The following is an 18,343-nucleotide window of genomic DNA, read 5'->3' as shown; positions in this document are numbered from 1 at the left end:
ATTTATTGAGCGCTTACTCTGCGCCAGGCACTGTACTAAGCACTGGGGTAGATACAAGCTAATCAGGTTGAAAACAGTCCATATCCCAAATGGGGCTCACAGTCTCAATCCCCATTTTACAAGCTAATCAGGTTGAAAACAGTCCATATCCCAAATGGGGCTCACAGTCTCAATCCCCATTTTACAGATGAGGGAGCTGAGACCCAGAGAAGCTAAATGACTTGCTCAAAGTCACCCAGCAGACAAGTGACAGGGGTGGGATTAGAACCATCTCTCCCTCTACACTGTGAGTTCGTTGTGGGCAGGGAACGTGTCTGTTACTGTTGTACTGTACTCTCCCAAATGCTTAGTACAGTGCTTTTATACACAGTAAGCGCTCAATGGATTGAATGAATGAATGAACCCAGTCCTTCTGGTTCCCAGGCCCAGGACCACACTCTATCTACTAGGCCATGCTGCTTTCTCCCACTTAAGTTCCCCACCTCTGAAGCCTGCCTATTCGCTGATCCGAAGGGCAAACCCACCAAAACTCCCCAACTGAAGCCAACAGCGGGAAGTTTTCTTCACACCTGATGAGACCCAGGTTAAATAAATTCCCTCCCCTTGCTGAGAAAAAGCAGAACTTCTCAATAGAGAGGTGGCGATATCAGGACACTGGCAGTGCACCCTGGCTCCATCCACCTCTGCAGATCTTGAGGGTGAGACAGAGCTCAGGCCTGGGAGTTAGAGGACCTGGGTTCTAATTCTGGCTCCATTTGTCTGCTGTGTGATTGTGGGCAAATCCCTTCACGTCTCTGGGCCTCAGTTCCCTCATCTGTAAAATGGGGATTAAGATTGTGAGCCATATGTAGGACAGGGACTGGGTCCAACCTGATTAGCTTGAAACCATCCCCAGCGCTTAGGACAGTGCCTGGAACATAGTAAGTACTTAACAAAGATGCTAAAAAAAACCCCTAAACCCAACAAAATAACCCCCACTCCTGGACCGGCCTCAGAAACTGGGGCCCCGGGGTGGACTGGCATTAAAAAAATGCAACAGGAAATGCAGCCATACATGCGATCCCACATTTGTAGGGAGGCAGTATGGCCTAATGGAAGGACCCTGGGGCTGGAAGTCACAAGATCCGAGTTCCTGTCCCAGCTTTTCCACTGGCCTGCTGAGTGACCTTGGGCAAGTCACTTCACCTCTTTGGGTCTCAATGTCTTCATCTGAAAAATGGGGAAAAGAGACCCACTCTTCCTACCTCTTAAACTGTGCACTCCACCTGAGACAGACACTGCGTCCCAACTGATTATTATGCATTTCGCCCAGTGCTCAGCGCACTATCTTTAATTCCCATCCATCACGACCATCATTATTGGATTACTCGACTGCGGGAACGTGCAGGAGGTGTTTTTGGTGGGAAAATGTCCTTCCCTGTATTCTGCAGTCTCCGATTGTTTAAGATCTTGGTAACAGAGAGATGGGGTCAAATTTAGACGTTCAGAGGCAAAGTGGCTTTTGGTAACTTAATCTGTTTGAAAGCTTCTAATCTGCTCCCTTAAGCGGTTTACAGCACTGGGGTTCTGAAAGTGTGCAAAGCGTGCGTGTGGCGCACAGACGGCTCTCGTACTCCTCAGTGAGTTTGTCTGCTCTCACGGCTTCAGCTCAGACCTCAGGCCAATTCCTCTCCCATCGATCCCTCTGGCCCTGACCTCTCCCCTTCTCTGCAGTCTCCCACCTCCTCCTGCCTTCCAGGCACCTCTACTTGGATGTCCCGCCGACACTCCAAACTCAACAGGTCCGAAACTCTACTTATCTCCCCTTCTCAAATTTCCCATCATTGTCGACATCATCAACAACTCTTCTGTAATAATAATAATGACGGTGGTATTTGTTGAGCACTTACTGTGTGTCCAGCCCTGTTCTAAGCACTGGGGTAGTACAAGTTAATCAGGTTAGACACAGTCCCTATGGGGCTCACAGTCTAGGAGAGAGAACAGGTATTGACTACCCCCTTGAATAACTGAGGAAACCGTGGCACAGAGAAGTTAAGTGAGTTGCCCAACAACCCCCAACAAGTGAGTGGCAGAGCTGAGACGGGAATCCAGGTCCTCTGACTCCCAGCCTGTGCTTTTTCCACTGGGCCATGCGGCTTCTTTCCCATTCAATCCCCAACTTCGGCCTGTCACCAGATGGTGTCAGTTCTTTCTTTACACTTATGGAATCCGCTCCTTCCTCTCCATCCAAATGGGCAGCCTGCTGGACCAAGCACTCGTCATATCTTGGCTCACTTACACTGCATCAGCCTCTTTGCTGACCTCCCTTGCTTCCAGCCTCTCTCCTCTCCAGTCCAAACTTCACTTATTTTTCTGAAGCATTGTTATACACTCATCTTTCCACTCCTCGAATGGCCCCAAAGGACTCCCATTCCTCTCTTCATCAAGCATGAGGCAATGTGGCCTAGTGGCAAGAAAACGGGCCTGGGGGTGAGAGGACCTGAGTTCTAATTCCACCTCCACCACTTGTCTGCTGTGTGACAAGCAAATCAGGTTGGGCAGAGTCCCTGTTCCACATGGGGCTCATGGTCAATCCCCATTTTACAGATGAGGTAACTGAGGCCCAGAGAAGTGAAGAGACTTGCCCAAGGTCACACAGCAGACAAGTGGAAGAGCCAGGACTAGAGCCCAGGTCCTTCTCACTTCCTGGCCTGTGCTCTACTAGGCCATGCTGTGGATTGATTTTACCATGTATTTTTGGGGAAAGAGATTCCAAATGTTTACAGAGGCAGTTTAGTCTAGTCTGTCAGCCAGTCAATTGCATTTATTGAGCGCTGTGCGAATAGCATTGTACTAAGCGCTTGGGAGAGTACAAGGTAACAATATAACAGACACATTCCCTGCCCACAATGAACTTACAGTCTAGAGACAGAGACAGACATGAATAGAAATAAATAAATGACAGACGTGGATATAAGTGCCGTGGGGCTGGGAGCGGTGATGAATAAATGAAGCAGGCTGAGGCAACGCAGAAAGGAGTGGGAGAAGAGGAAAGGAGGACTTAGGGAAGCTGTCTTGGAGGAGGCTGGCCTTGAATAAGGCTTTGAAGGCGGGGGACTCATCGTCTGTTGGAGGCAGAATATGGGCGAGAGGCAGGTAGCGAAATAGATGAGATGGAGGTACAGTGAGTAGGTTGGCTTTAAAGGAGTGAAGTGTGTGGGCTGGGTTGGAGTAGGAGAGCCGCGAGGTGAGATAGGAGGGCACAAGGGGATTGAAAGCCAATGGTGAGGAATTTCTGCCTGATGCAGGGATGGATGGACACCACTGGAGGTTCTTGAGGAGTGGGGAACATGGACTGAACGTTTCTGGAGAAAAGCGATCCAGGAAACAGAGTGAAGTAGCCCGTTGTTGGGTGGGGACCATCTCTACATGTTGCCGACTTGTACTTCCCAAGTGCTTAGTATGGTGCTCTGCACACAGTAAACGCTTAATAAATACGACTGAATGAATGAATGACTGGAGTGGGGAGAGACAAGAGGCAGGGAGGTCAGCAAGGAGGCTGATACAGTAATCCAGGTGGGGCAAGATAAATGCTTGGATTAACGTGGTAGCCGTTTGGAAGTTAGCAGATACAGCACGGGACTGGGAGTCAAAAGCCCAGCCGGCCTGCAGTGTGACCTTGGACAAGTCACTTGACCTCTCTGGGCCTGTTCCCTCGTCTATAAAATAGGGATAAGATACCTGCTTTCTCCACCTTTTCACTGGTGAGGCCCGGGTGGGCCATGGATTGAGTCTGGATCAGGTTACCTAGGTATGTATCTCAGAGCTTAGCTCGGTGCCTAGCACTAAGAAGCACAGCCTGGCCTGGGTTCTAATCCTGCCTCCAGCCCTAGCCTGCTGAGTGCTTAACAAAGACACTTTACTTCTCTGTGCCTCAGTTACTTCATCTGTAAAATGGGGATTAAGACGGTGAACTCCACGTGGGACATGGACTGTGTCCAACCCGATAATTTTATAGTAACTCTGGTGCTTAGAAGCGATCCTGGTACATAGTAAGTACTTAACAAATACCATAAAAACCATCATCTTCATTATTATTACAAGCTCAGTACAAAAGAGCTTATTGACGTATTACATTTCTACCCTTAAACAACTGCAAATGATAACTCAGCTCTATCAGGAGGCTGAGGGGAAAGAGCACAGGTCTGGGTATTCGTTAAGTGCTTATTTAAAATATATTAACTCATCAAGACAATCAATTAAACTTTTAATTAGTCGGGAGGCACAAGCAAAGGTATTCGACTCCTCTTACCCTCTGTGGTGTATTTCGTTCTCTTACAAGTCATCTTGGCTTCGGGCTTCTCCGAGCTGAGCTTGGACACCAGGAATTCAGCCGCCCCTGCGTCGAAGAAAGTATTTCCGATGGCCTTGTCTTTGATGGCCCAAACCACTTCGCAGCCTTCGATCTCATACCTGAAAAGCAGCGTCAGCTCATCCCCAAGGGCTCTGGGTCCACAGGCCAGAGAAGGAGCCCCGCTGCAAGCCAACCAACCCACCCATCGATGCTACTTACTGAATGTCTACTTTATGCAGAGCGCTGTGCTGAGCACTCAGGAGCCATCCGCCACTGGAAAGGAGTCCAGCTCTTAACGGACCAGCCCACTGATCGGTGGTACTTACTGAACGTTTACTATGTGCAGAGGGCTGTGCTTAGTAATCGGGGTGCAACAACTGAATTAGTAGGCAGGAGATTCCCACCATTTAGTGGGGCAGAGAGAGTCGCTCGCCCCTCGCAGCTGTCGCAGGCCCTTTGGCAGGAGTCAGTCAGTTGGCCGGTCAATTGTATTTATTGAGTGCTTACTGTGTGAACAGCACTGTACTAAGCACTTGGGAGAGTCCAATACAATAATAAGCAGACACATGAGAGGGTAGAAGGGTCATCAGTCCCTGGCCCCCAGTCTACAGTGGTCGGGAAGCCAAGCGGCTTGAGCCCCCAGTGCCCCGGCCCCATTGACCCCTGGAGCTTGGGGTCGACAGCCGGACGGATCAATCGATGGACTGGTGGCAGCCCTGGAGCCCCATGGGCCCACTGAAACCCCCGGCCGGAAGGATGCCAACTGGTACCAGGTTGTCTCTGGAGCTCCCTGGCTACCAGAAGCTGAGGACCACTGGTCCCACCACTTCTGATGCCCTGATGTCCGGAAGCACCTGTTTATGTGCTTTCCAGGGCCCCTGGGAGCAGAGGCCTCTTTGAAGACCCCCAGGCCCTGCCCCACGGTGGGCAAAGGTGGTCCTGCTCTCCAGTTCATGCCCCCGGCCCCCTGGCCCCTCCCCAGGGACATTATTAAGGAGCGACAAACGCTGACTTACACTAACTCCAGGGCGATACCCCCATTTCCCACGACGGTGATTCTTTTTGCTCTGGCCAGCTGCTTCTGAAATTCCTGTATCCGAGAGAGACCGCTCAGACGGCATTCAGTGGCAGAGCACAATTCCCGAGCTTCTATCTACCCCAGGGCTTAGTGTATCTGGCACTAATACCATTAAAAAAAAAAATCCCTCCAAAAGATCGGGGCTCGGCACCATCTGCTCGGCCCATTTTCCAGCCACCTGCAGACCCCTAACTCTTTTTTCCGCCGGGCCACTCCCCGGGTCGGAGCCCAGCTGGGGCAGAGGCCATTAGGCTGGCCCTTGGCCTTGACCGACTGAAAGGACTCCAGCTCTGTCCGCTTGCTCCTCGAGGCCTCATTGTCCTTTCCCAATTTCCAAGTGAACAATGGACCCCCTTCCCTTTTCCCTTCCTCGCCCTCCAACCCCTGGGCTTGCATTACCTTGGCACTGTCTGTATCGCGGATTCCCAATACGTATGGATTTCCCTCAGCTATTAACTTGGGTCTGGCTCCAGCACACAGACAGAGTTTCTCATACCCAAACTCCTGGCCGCCTTCGGTTAAGATGCTCTGCAAAGAATGAATCATAAAAAGGAGAGACGGTTTAAGGGCCACATAAGCAGTTCATTCGATCAGAAAAGCACAGATCCTCTGGGGTGATCAATTTGAAAGCGCCCTGGAGAGCAGTGAGAATCGATCCATCGCATTTATTGAGTGCTTACTGAGTGCAGAACACTGTACTTGGCACTTAGTACAGCGCTCTGCACACAGTAAGCGCTAAATACAATTGAGTGAATGAATGACAGTACACTAAAACAGAGTTGGTAGTCATGTTCCCTGCCCTGGAGAAGCGTCCAATCTAGAGAAAAGATGGCTGGTTGCTTGGCAGCATTCACACTTCACTAGGCTTCCAGTTTGACTGGAAACTCTCTGTGGGCGGGGAACGTTCCGCATCACTGTGTGGTACTTCCTGAACGTTTAGTACAATACATGGTGCCCAGTAAATACCAGTGCTATGTAAGGGTTTGATTGTTCATTAACTCCAGGCAAGGCAAGCTGCTTCTTGCCCATGGACTGCTTACGTGTTTACACCCTTAAACAACTGCAAATGATAATTCAGATCTATACGGAAGCTGAGGGGGAAGAGTCCAGGTCTGGGAGTCTGTTAAGTGCCTACTATGTGTCATTCATTCATTCAATCGTATTTATTGAGCGCTTACTGTGTGTAGAGCACTGTACTAAGCACTTGGGAAGTACAAGTTGGCAACATATGGAGACGTACCCAACAACGGGCTCACAGTCTAGAAGGAGGAGACAGACAACAAAACATGTAGACAGGTGTCAAAACTGTCAGAATACATAGAATTATAGCTATATGCACATCATTAATAAAATAGAGTACTAAATGTGTACAAGTAAAATAAACAGAGTAATAAATCTGTACCAATATATACAAGTACTATGGGGAGGGGAAGGAGGTAGGGTGGGGGGGGCGATGGGGAGGGGAAGAGGAGAGGAAAAAGGGGGCTCTGTCTGGGAAGGCCTCCTGGAGGAGGTGAGCTCTCAGTAGGGCTTTGAAGGGAGGAAGAGAGCTAGTTTAGTGGATGTATGGAGGAAGGGCATTCCAGGCCAGGGGAAGGATGGGGTTGACTGCAAGACAGGCAAGAACGAGGCCCAGTGAGGAGGTTAGCGGCAGAGGAGCGGAGGGTGTGGGCTGGGCTGGAGAAGGAGAGAAGGGAGGTGAGGTAGGAGGGGGCGAGGGAATGGAAAGCCTGAAGCTGAGAGTGAGGAGTGTTTGCTTGATTCATAGGTTGACAGGCAACCAATGGAGATTTTTGAGGAGGGGAGTGACATGCCCAGAGCGTGTCTGTACAAAGATAATCCGGGCAGCAGAGTGAAGTATAGATCGAAGCAGGGAGAGACAGGAGGATGGGAGATCAGAGAGGAGGCTGATACAGTAATCCAGTAGGGAGAGGATGAGAGACTGAACCAGCAAGGTAGTGGTTTGGATGGAGAGGAAAGGGCGGATCTTGGAGATGTTGCACAGGTGAGACCAGCAGGTTTTGGTGACGGATTGGATGTGTGGGGTGAACGAGAGAGCGGAGTTGTGGATGACACCAAGGTTGCGGGCTTGTGAGACGGGAAGGATGATAGTGCCGTCTACAGTGATGGGAAAGTCAGGGAGAGGACAGGGTTTGGGAGGGAGGATAAGGAGCTCAGTCTTGGACATCTGTACCTAGTTCTGGGGAGATGAGAAGCAGCGTGGCTCAGTGGAAAGAGTGCGGGCTTTGGAGTCAGAGGTCATGGGTTCAAATCCCAGCTCCGCCCATTGTCAGCTGTGTGACTTTGGGCAAGTCACTTAACTTCTCTGGGCCTCAGTTCCCTCACCTGTAAAATGGGGATTAAGACTGTGAGCCCCCCGTGGGACAACCGGATCACTTTGTAACCTCCCCAGCGCTTAGAACAGTGCTTTGCACATAGTAAGCACTTAATAAATGCCATCATTATTATAATTATTATACAGGATAATGTGGTCAAATATAGTCCCTGTCCCACATGGGACTCACAGTCTAAGCGGGAGGGAGAGGGATTAAACCTGATTACCTTGTATCTACCCCAGTGCTTAGAACAGTGATCAGCACATAGTAAGCACTAACAAATGCCATTATTATTATTATTATTATTATTATTATTATTATTATCTCCATTTTATGGATCAGAGAACTGAGGGACAAATAAGTTAAGTGACATGTCCCAGGTCACACAGCAGGTAAGTGTCAGAATCGGTATTAGAAGCCAGATCAGAAAGCAACATAGCCTACTGGAAAGAACCACGGGTCTCGGAGTCAGATGACTCCCTGTTTACTTGTTTTTCATTCATTCAATTGTATTTATTGAGCACTTACTGTGTGCAGAGCACTGTACTAAGCACTTGGGAAGTACAAGTTGGCAACATATAGAGACGGTCCCTACCCAACAGTGGGCTCACAGTCTAGAAGAGTGGGCTCACAGTTTTGATGTCTGTCTCCTCCTGCCTAGACTGTGAGCCCGTTGTTGGGCAGGGATTGTCCCTATTTGGTGCTGAATTGTACTTTCCAAGCGCTTAGTACAGTGCTCTACACACAGTAAGCGCTCAATATGATTGAATGAATGAATGACCTAGAGTCTAACCCCAGCTCTGTTAATAATAATAATAATAATGATGGTATTTGTTAAGTGCTCACTGTTCTAAGCGCTGTTAATTGCCTGCTGGGTGACCTTGGGCAAGTCATTTAACTTCTGTCTCGGTTTCCTCAACTGTAAAATGGGGATTCAATCCGGTTTCCTCAACTGTAAAATGGGGATTCAATCCTTGTTCTCCCTTCTACTTAGATCGGGTGCCCTGTGTGGGACGAGGGACTGTGTCCAACCAGGTTACCTTGTATCTACCCTAGAGATTAGAACAGTGCTTGGTAGTGGCTACAGCACGGGCCGGAAGTCAGAAGGTCATGGGTTCTAATTCTGGTCCACCACTTGTCAGCTGCGTGACCTTGGTCAAGTCACTTCAGTTCTAAGGGCCTCAGTTACCTCATCTGTAAAATGGGGATTGAGACTGTGAGCCCCATGTGGGACAGCTACTGTGTCCAAAAAATTTGCTTGTAACCACCCCAGCACTTGGTATAGTGTTTGGCCCATAGTAGGCGCTTAAATTCATTCATTCAATCGTATTTATTGAGTGCTTACTGTGTGCAGAGCACTGTACTAAGTGCTTCAAAAGTACAATTTGGCAACAGAGACAATCCCTGCCCAACAACGGGCTCACAGTCTAGAATCAATCGTATTTATTGAGCGCTGTGTGCAGAGCACTGTACTAAGTGCTTGGGAAGTACAAGTTGGCAACATATAGAGACGGTACCTACCCAACAGTGGGCTCACAGTCTAGAATTGAGGAGGCAGACATCAAAACAAGTAAGCCAGTGCAGCAGCGGGGAAGGGGGATGACGACAGGACAAGGGGGATGGGATTTGGGGCAGCAGGGGGGGGGACAGGGGGACACACTTGTATCTTGGTGGGTAAAACTACTCGTCAACAGGAGGGCAGTCAAAGAGGGTGGGATGGGGTGAGGGTCTCACCATGAAGGATGATGCTTCCTCTCTGCCCACACAGATTCCCCTGCTTCCATCTACCTTCCTATCCCCGGACTTCAAGAGGTGTTTTAAGCATTTGTTAAGAACTTCCTAGGTGCCACACACTGTACTAAGCAAAGGGGTAGATACAAGATAACTAGTTTGGACACAGTCCCTGACCCACATGGGCCTCACAGTCTCAACCCCCATCTTACAGATGAGGATACTGAGGCCCAGAGAAGTGAAGTAACTTGCCCAAAGTCACAGAGCAGATAAATGGCAGAGCCAGGATTAGAATTCAGGTCCCTCTGACTCCCAGGCCCGGGATCTAGTCATTCAATTGTATTTATTGAGCGCTTACTGTGTGCAGAGCACTGTACTAAGTGCTTGGGAGAGGACAATACAGTAAATACATACATTCCCTGCCCACAATGAACTTACACTTTAGAGGGAGAGACAGACATTAGTAGAAATAAATACAATTACAGATATCTGCATAAGTGCTGTAGGGCTGGGATGGGGAGATGAATCCTGGAGAGAGTCGGGGGGACACAGGAGGGAGGGGGAGAAGAGGTAAGGAAGGCTTAGTCTGGGAAGGCCTCTTGGAGGAGATGGGCCTTCACTAAGGCTTTGAAGGGGGAGAGTCATTGTGAGATTTGAGGAGATTATGAGATTGTGAGATTGTAGGACGGAGGCAGGACGTGGGCCAGGGGTTGGCCAGGAGACAGAAGAGATGGAGGCACAGTGAGAAGGCTGGCATTAGAGATGCGAAGTGTGTGGCCTGGGTCGTAGTAGGAGAGTAGCGAGGTGACGTAGGAGGGGGAAAGGGGATTGACTGCTTTTTTTTTTAACGCTGTTGGTGAGGAGTTTTTTGTCTCATGCCCTTTGAGTCAATATTTTCAGTTTTCTCTCAAAATTTTCTGGGAAACTGCTAACAACTGATTTTTATTTTTTCTATCTGCCCTAATCACCTTTCCCTCTTACAGGTGATGGCAAGCCGGAAAATCGACCCTGAAAGGTATGTAGTGCAATAAATTTAAAAAATGATCAATCTTCAGATTGATACTTACTGCAGTATTATGGCTTTATTGCACACTAGACACTGAGGTTGATACAATTCTGGGTCCCCTTCTATCCTTCATTCAGACCCACTCCCTTTGAGAACTCATTCTTCTCTCCCATGGCTTCAACTACCACCTCTATGTGGATTATTTCAATCTACCTCTCCAGCCCTGATCTCTCTCCTTCTCTGCAGTCTCGCATTTCCTTCTGCCTTCAAGACAACTCTAACTGGATGTCCCTCTAGTGCTTCAAACGTAACGTGTTCAAAATGGAACGCTTCACCTTCCCACCCAAAACCCGTCCTCCCCTTGACTTATTATTACATAGTAAGCTCCTAATAAATGCAATTATTAGGTTCTCTGACTCCAAGCCCCAAGTTCTTTCCACTAGGCCACAGGCGGCTTCTCCTCCTCATCATTTAGATGTAGTAAGTGCTTAAAAATGTATCTGAACTCTATCTCACAGGGGTTCTGTGAGGGTTTAATTAAAATTACTTAAGGTAAGGCGCTTTGATAATAAAAGCCCTAAAAAGAACTCAGGTATTCTAGTCTCCTCTAGACTGTAAGTTCATTGTGGACAGGTATGTTTCTATTAACTTTGTTGTACTGTACTCTTCCAAGCACTTAGTACTCACAGTAAGCACTCAATAAATGCCACTGATGATGATGATGATGATAATTCTCACTGTTACCATGGCAGCAGGAGGAGGAGGAAGAGGAGGTATAGGAAGAAAAGGAGGAGAAAAAGTTTCCTTACGTGCTCTTTACTTTTCAGCTGCTTCACTCCTGATTCTATAACTTTGATGTTAGGGTGGCGCTTTTCCAAGATGAAGCTTGGCTGCTCCTCAACATTGAATTCTTCCAGCGTTCGGGACACCTGCATCGGACAGACAGAGAGCGTCGCGCATGGTGAAGGCAGCGGGAGTTTTTTTTCACAAGCTAAAGGCAAGGGAACGTACTGGATACAGGGATTTGCCTAGGACAGCATGTTCAATGTATCTCCGCGGGCATCACTGCCTTTGGTCTGAATCACCGGACCATCCTCAACTGACCCAGAGGTTTTTATGGTTTTACATCATTTGTTAAATCCTGTGTGCCAGGCACTGTACGAAGCACTGGGGTAGATAAGAGCTAATTGGGTTGGACATAGTCTGGGTCCCACGTGGGGCTCACCGTCAATCCCCATTTTACAGACGAGGTAACAGAGGCCCAGAGAAGTTAAGAGACTTGCCTAAGATCGCCCAGCAGACAAGTGGCAGAGGTGGGATTAGAACCCAGGTCCTTCGGTGATCTATTCACTGAGTCCCGCTGCTTCTGAACAGAGTCCATACCCAAGTCCCGCTGTCCCTCCGTTTCACAAAAAAATTCCACTTCTTCTCTCACTCCCTTCTGCATCACCCTAGAACTTGGACTGCCACTCTTTATTACCTCACTTTCAGTCCCACAGCCTTTATGTCCACATCTGTAATTTACTTATTTACATTAATGTCCATCTCCCCCTGTAAACTGCAAGCTTTTTGTGGGCAGAGAACATGTCTACTGACTCTGTTATATTGTACTCATCCAAGTGTTTAGTACAGTTCTCTGCACACAGTAAGCACTCAATAAATACGATTGATTGGCTGACTGATTCCCATTTCCTGCCACCAGAAACACGTATCCCAGGTCCTTACCTGCTTAAAGTTTGTCACGGCTTTAATAACCGGAGAAGAGGTCACCAAGAGAATGTCTTCTGATGGAAACTGAACAGCCAACTTGCCAAGAAATGAACAAGTTATGACAAGTCAATACGGGCAGCAATTCAGGCACTCATTCATTCAATCGTAACTGGGCATCTGGAACGTGGCTTTTAATAATAATGGTATTTGTTAAGCGCTTACTATATGCCAAGTACTGTTCTAAGTGGTTTTAAGCAGTGGCATTTTAAACAGAATTTGTGCTACATTTAAAGTCGGTCTCTCCCCATTGCAGTCCACATTTCATTCTGCTGCCTGGATCGTTTTTCTACAAAAATGTTCAGCCCATGTTTCCCCACTCCTCAAGGATCTCCAGTGGTTGCTCATTCACCTCTGCAAACAGAAACTCCTTACCTCTGGCTTTAAAGCAGTCAGTCACCTTGCCCTCCTCTTATCTCACCTCCCTGATCTATTACAACCCAGCCCCTACACTTTGCTCCTCTAATGCCTACCTCCTCCCTGTAACTCCATCTCTTCGCAGTCGACCTCTCACCCACGTCCTGCCCCTCACCTGGAACTCCATCCCAGCACTTAGAACAGTGCATGGCACATAGTAAGGGCTTAACAAACACCATTATTATTATCGTTCTTTTTATCTGACAGACGATCACTCTCCCAACCTACGAAGCCTTATTGAAGGCCCATTTCCTCCAAGAGGCCTTCCCAGACTAAGCCCTCATTTCCTCTTCTCCCGCCCCTTTCTGTGTCACCTTTGCACTTGGATTTGCACTCCTTATTCACCCCTTCCTCCTCACCAAAGCACTTTATTTATAATAATGTCTGTATTCATTCATTCGCTGAGGCCCGGAGAAGTGAAGGGACTTGCTCAGGATCACACAGCATACATATTTATTCTATTTATTTTATTCTGTTAATATGTTTTCCATCCCCCCCTTCTTACCTCCTTCCCTTCCCCACAGCACCTGTATATATGTATATATGTTTGTACATATTTATTACTCTATTTATTTTACTTGTACATATCTATTCTATTTATTTTATTTTGTTAGTATGTTTGGTTTTGTTCTCTGCCTTCCCCTTTTAGACTGTGAGCCCACTGTTGGGTAGGGACTGTCTCTATATGTTGCCAATTTGTACTTCCCAAGCGCTTAGTACAGTGCTCTGCACATAGTAAGCGCTCAATAAATATGATTGATGATTGATGATGATGTTGTCTGTCTCCCCCTTCTACACTGTGAGCCCACTGTTGGGTAGGGACCGTTTCTATACGTTGACAACTTGTACTTCCCAAGCGCTCAGTACAGTGCTCTGCACACAGTAAGCGCTCAATAAATACGATTGAATGAATGAATGAAAAATCTAGAACCCACGTCCTCTCACTCCCAGGCCTGGGGTCTTCCCACTAGGCCACACTGCTTCCCTGACTAAGCCCTCTGTTCCTCTTCTTCCACTCCCTTCAGCGTCGTCCTGACTTGCTCCCTTTATTCATTCCCTCCTCCCAGCCCCACACCACTTATATACTAGAAAAGAAGCATGGCTCAGTGGAAAGAGCTCGGGCTTGGGAGTCAGAGGTCATGGGTTCCAATCCCGGCTCCGCCACTTGTCTGCTGTGTGACCCTGGGGGAGCCACTTAACTTCTCTGTGCCTCAGTTCCCTCATCTGTCAAATGGGGACGAAGACTGTGAGCCCCACGTGGGATAACCTGATTATCTTGTATCTCCCCCCAGTGCTTAGAACAGTGCTTGGCACAGAGTAAGCGCTTAAGAAATAAGGGCTGTGGCTTAATAATAATGATACATATTTATTACTCTATTTATTTATTTATTTATTTTACTTGTACATATCTATTCTATTTATTTTATTTTGTTAGTATGTTTGGTTTTGTTCTCTGTCTCCCCCTTTTAGACTGTGAGCCCACTGCTGGGTAGGGACTGTCTCTATATGTTACCAACTTGTACTTCCCAAGCACTTAGTACAGTGCTCTGCACACAGTAAGTGCTCAATAAATACGATTGATGATGATGATAATAATGATGGCATTTATTAAGCGCTTACTATGTGCAAAGCACTGTTCTAAGCGCTGGGGAGGTTACAAGGTGATCAGGTTGTCCCACGGGGGGCTCACAGTTTCATTCCCCGTTTTACGGATGAGGTAACTGAGGCACAGAGAAGTGAAGTGACTCGCCCAAAGTCACACAGCTGACAGTTGGACAAGCGGAGATTTGAACCCATGACCTCTGACTCCAAAGCCCTTGCTCTTTCCACTGAGCCATGCTGCTTCTCCTTAGTGGAAAGAATGTGGGCTTGGGAGTCAGAGGTTGTGGGGTCTAGTCCCGGCTCTGCCACTTGTCAGCTGGGTGACTTTAGGCAAGTCACTTCACCTCTCTGGGCCTCAGTGACCTCATCTGTAAAATGGAGATTAAGACTGTGAGCCCCACATGGGATAACCTGATCACCTTGTAGCCACTCCCCACCCCAGGGCTTAGAACAGTGCTTGGCACATAGTAAGTGCTTAACAAATACCATTATTATTATATTACATTATTAACAAGTTACATAATTATATTATTCGTGTTATAGAGAAGCAGCATGGCTCAGTGGAAAGAGTCCAGGCTTGGGTGTCAGAGGTCATGGGTTCTAATCCCGGCTCTGCCACTTAATAATAATAATAATAATGGCATTTATTAAGCGCTTACTATGTGCAGTGTGGCTAACTAGAAAGAGCCCGGGCTTTGTAGTCAGAGGTCATGGGTTCAAATTCCAGCTCCGCCACTTGTCAGCTGTGACTTTGGGCGAGTCACTTCACTTCTCTGGGCCTAAATTCCCTCGTCTGGAAAATGGGGATTAAAACTGTGAGCCCCCCGTGGGGTAACCTGATCACCTTGTAACCTCCCCAGCGCTTAGAACAGTGCTTGGCACATAGTAAGTGCTTAACAAATACTATTATTATTATTATATGTGCAAAGCACTGTTCTAAGTACTTAGCTGTGTGAATTTGGGCAAGTCACTTAACTTCTCCGGGCCTCAGTTCCCTCATCTGTAAAAGGGGGATGAAGACTGGTGAGCCCCACGTGGTTCAATCCGATTTATTCACTCATTCATTCAATCGTATTTATTGAGCACTTCCTGTCCGCAGAGCACTGTACTAAGCGCTTGGGAAGTACAAGTTGGCAACATATAGAGACGGTCCCTACCCAACAGTGGGTTCACAGTCTAGAAGGGGGAGACAGACAATGGGCAAGTCACTTAACTTCTCTGTGCCTCAGTTACCTCGTCTGGAAAATGGGGATTAAAACCGTGAGCCCCCCGTGGGACAACCTGATCACCTTGTAACCTCCCCAGCGCTTAGACCAGTGCTTTGCACAAAGTAAGCGCTTAACAAATACCATTATTATTTTTATATTAACAAAATAAAATAGAATAAATATGTACAAGTAAAATAAGTAGAGTAATAAATATATACAAACATATATGCAGGTATATATAGAGGATGGGGGGCTGGGGAAGGGGCAGGGGGATAAAAGAGGGGTGAGAATGAGGGTGGGGGAAGAAAGGGGTGGGACTGGAGGGGAGGGGGAGGGCGGGGATGCAGGGGGATAATAATAATAATGATGGTATTTGTTAAGAGCTTACTACAATCCGATGACCTTGTAGCCCCCCACCAGTGCTCAGAACATAGTAAACGCTTAACAAAAGCCATAATAATAACATTCATAATAATTGAATATAAATGTCATTCATAAACATATTACTAGGACTGTAGGCTCCTTTGGGCAGGGACGATAGGGTCAACCGAGCCTGTGTACTACAGAGCGCTGCGCAGAGGAATCAATCAAACAATCAATCATATTTATTGAGCGCTTACTGTGTGCAGAGCACTGTACTAAGCGCTTGGGAAGTACAAGTTGGCAACATATAGAGACGGTCCCTACCCAACAGCGGGCTCACAGTCTAGAAGGGGGAGACAGAGAACAAAACCAAACAGATTAACAAAATAAAATAAATAGAATAGACATGTACAAGTAAAATAAATAAATAAATGGGGTAATAAATCCGTACAAACATATATACATATATACAGGTGCTGTGGGGAAGGGAAGGAGGTAAGGCGGAGGGGAAGCACTCAATCAATCAGTCAATCAATCAATCGTATTTATTGAGCGCTTACTGTGTGCAGAGCACTGTACTAAGCGCTTGGGAAGTACAAGTTGGCAACATCTAGAGACGGTCCCTACCCAATACCGGGCTCACAGTCTAGAAGGGGGAGACAGACAACAGAACAAAACATATTAACAAAATAAAATAAATAGAATAGATATGTACAAGTAAAATAAATATGTACAAACATGTATACATATATACAGGTGCTGTGGGGAAGGGAAGGAGGTAAGGTGGGGGGGAAGCGCTCAATCAATCGTATTTATTGAGTGCTTACTGAGTGCAGAGCACTGTACTAAGCGCTCGGGAAATACAAGTTGGCAACATCTAGAGACAGTCCCTACCCAACAGTGGGCTCACAGTCTAAAAGGGGGAGACATAGAACAAAATCAAACATACCAACAAAATAAAATAAATAGAATAGATATGTACAAGTAAAATAAATACAGTAATAAATATGTACAAACATATATACATATATACAGGTGCTGTGGGGAAGGGAAGGAGGTAAGGCGGGGGGGGAGAAGCGCTCAATCAATCCATCGTATTTATTGAGCGCTTACTGTGTGCAGAGCAGTGTACTAAGCGCTTGGGAAGTACTAGTTGGGCAACATATAGAGACGGTCCCTACCCAACAGCGGGCTCACAGTCTAGAAGGGGGAGACGGACAACAAAACAAGACATATTAACAAAATAAAATAAATAGAACAGATATGGACAAGTAAGATAAATGAATAGAGTAACAAATCTGTACAAACATATCTACATATATACAGGTGCTGTGGGGAAGGGAAGGAGGTAAGGCGGGGGGGAAGCGGTCAATCAATCTGATTGATTGATTGATTGATTGATTGACTGATGGCCCCTCCCCCCCCCCGGCGATGCCCCGGATGGAGCGTGACTGGCCTGCTCGGCGCACGTGACCCCCGCGATGCCGCCGCCGACCACCACGAACTTCCCCCGCCCCGCCGCCGCCGCCGCCGCCGCCTCCTCCTCCATGCCGGCCGCCGGGATGCCCGCCGCCGCCGCCGCCGGGCCGCAACCGCCTCCTCCCCGCGCCTCCGTCTGCGGCGCCGCGGGCCCGGCCACGCCCCCCAGGTGGGCGGGGCCGGAGGGAGACGGGCCAATGGGCGGGGAGACGGGCGGGCCGGCGACCAATGGGCGGGGAGGCGGTGGGCGGGGCGGTGGGCCCCGAAGGACGCCAGAAAGGGCGATGGGAGGGGTCCTGGGGGAGGTGGGCGGGGCTAAAGGCCGATGGGCGGGGGAGACGGACCAATGGGCGGGGAGAGGTGGGCGCCGGACGAGGAGGTGGGCCAATGGGCGATGGGACGACGGGCCAATGGGCGGGGAGACGGGCGGGGAGACGGGCCAATGGGCGGGGAGGTGGGCGCCGGACGAGGAGATGGGCGGGGCGATGCGGCGATGGGCCAATAGGCGGGGAGACGGGCGGGGAGACGGACCAATGGGCGGGGAGGTGGGCGCCGGACGAGGAGATGGGCGGGGCGATGCGGCGATGGGCCAATGGGAGGATTCCTGAACTCCCACCCTAGACAGACTTGCGGATTAGTTTTCTTTCTTTCATTCATTCATTCATTCATTCATTCATTCACTCACTCATGTTTATGGAGTGGTTACTGTGTGCAGAGCACTGGACTAAGCCCTTCATTCATTCATTCATTCATTCATTCATTCATTCACTCATATTTATGGAGCGCTTACTGTGTGCAGAGCACTGGACTAAGCGCTTCATTCATTCGTTCATTCGTATTTATGGAGCGCTTACTGTGTGCAGAGCACTGGACTAAGCCCTTCATTCATTCATTCATTCATTCATTCATTCACTCATATTTATGGAGCGCTTACTGTGTGCAGAGCACTGGACTAAGCGCTTCATTCATTCGTTCATTCGTATTTATGGAGCGCTTACTGTGTGCAGAGCACTGGACTAAGCG

The 18,343-nt window shown here is 48.2% G+C and overlaps 1 protein-coding gene across 1 annotated transcript in view; it reads right to left on the bottom strand.

The window, feature by feature from the left end:
- Positions 1-17,390, bottom strand: part of PYROXD1 (pyridine nucleotide-disulphide oxidoreductase domain 1) — a 32,781-nt gene extending 15,391 nt beyond the window's left edge. Inside the window, exons 1-6 of the mRNA XM_038765414.1 lie at positions 17,298-17,390; positions 12,210-12,290; positions 11,294-11,413; positions 5,811-5,939; positions 5,350-5,423; positions 4,292-4,452 (exon numbers count right to left, since the gene is read on the bottom strand). Coding sequence (XP_038621342.1) covers positions 4,292-4,452; positions 5,350-5,423; positions 5,811-5,939; positions 11,294-11,413; positions 12,210-12,290; positions 17,298-17,390 — 658 coding nt within the window. The remainder of the gene's footprint in view (positions 1-4,291; positions 4,453-5,349; positions 5,424-5,810; positions 5,940-11,293; positions 11,414-12,209; positions 12,291-17,297) is intronic.
- Between the last annotated feature and the right edge of the window lie 953 nt (positions 17,391-18,343).

Source organism: Tachyglossus aculeatus, chromosome 2 (assembly GCF_015852505.1).
Source record: "Tachyglossus aculeatus isolate mTacAcu1 chromosome 2, mTacAcu1.pri, whole genome shotgun sequence".
NCBI classification, from domain to species: domain Eukaryota; kingdom Metazoa; phylum Chordata; class Mammalia; order Monotremata; family Tachyglossidae; genus Tachyglossus; species Tachyglossus aculeatus.
Note: the sequence above shows the minus strand (reverse complement) of the source record. Positions and strands in the feature narration are given on the sequence as shown.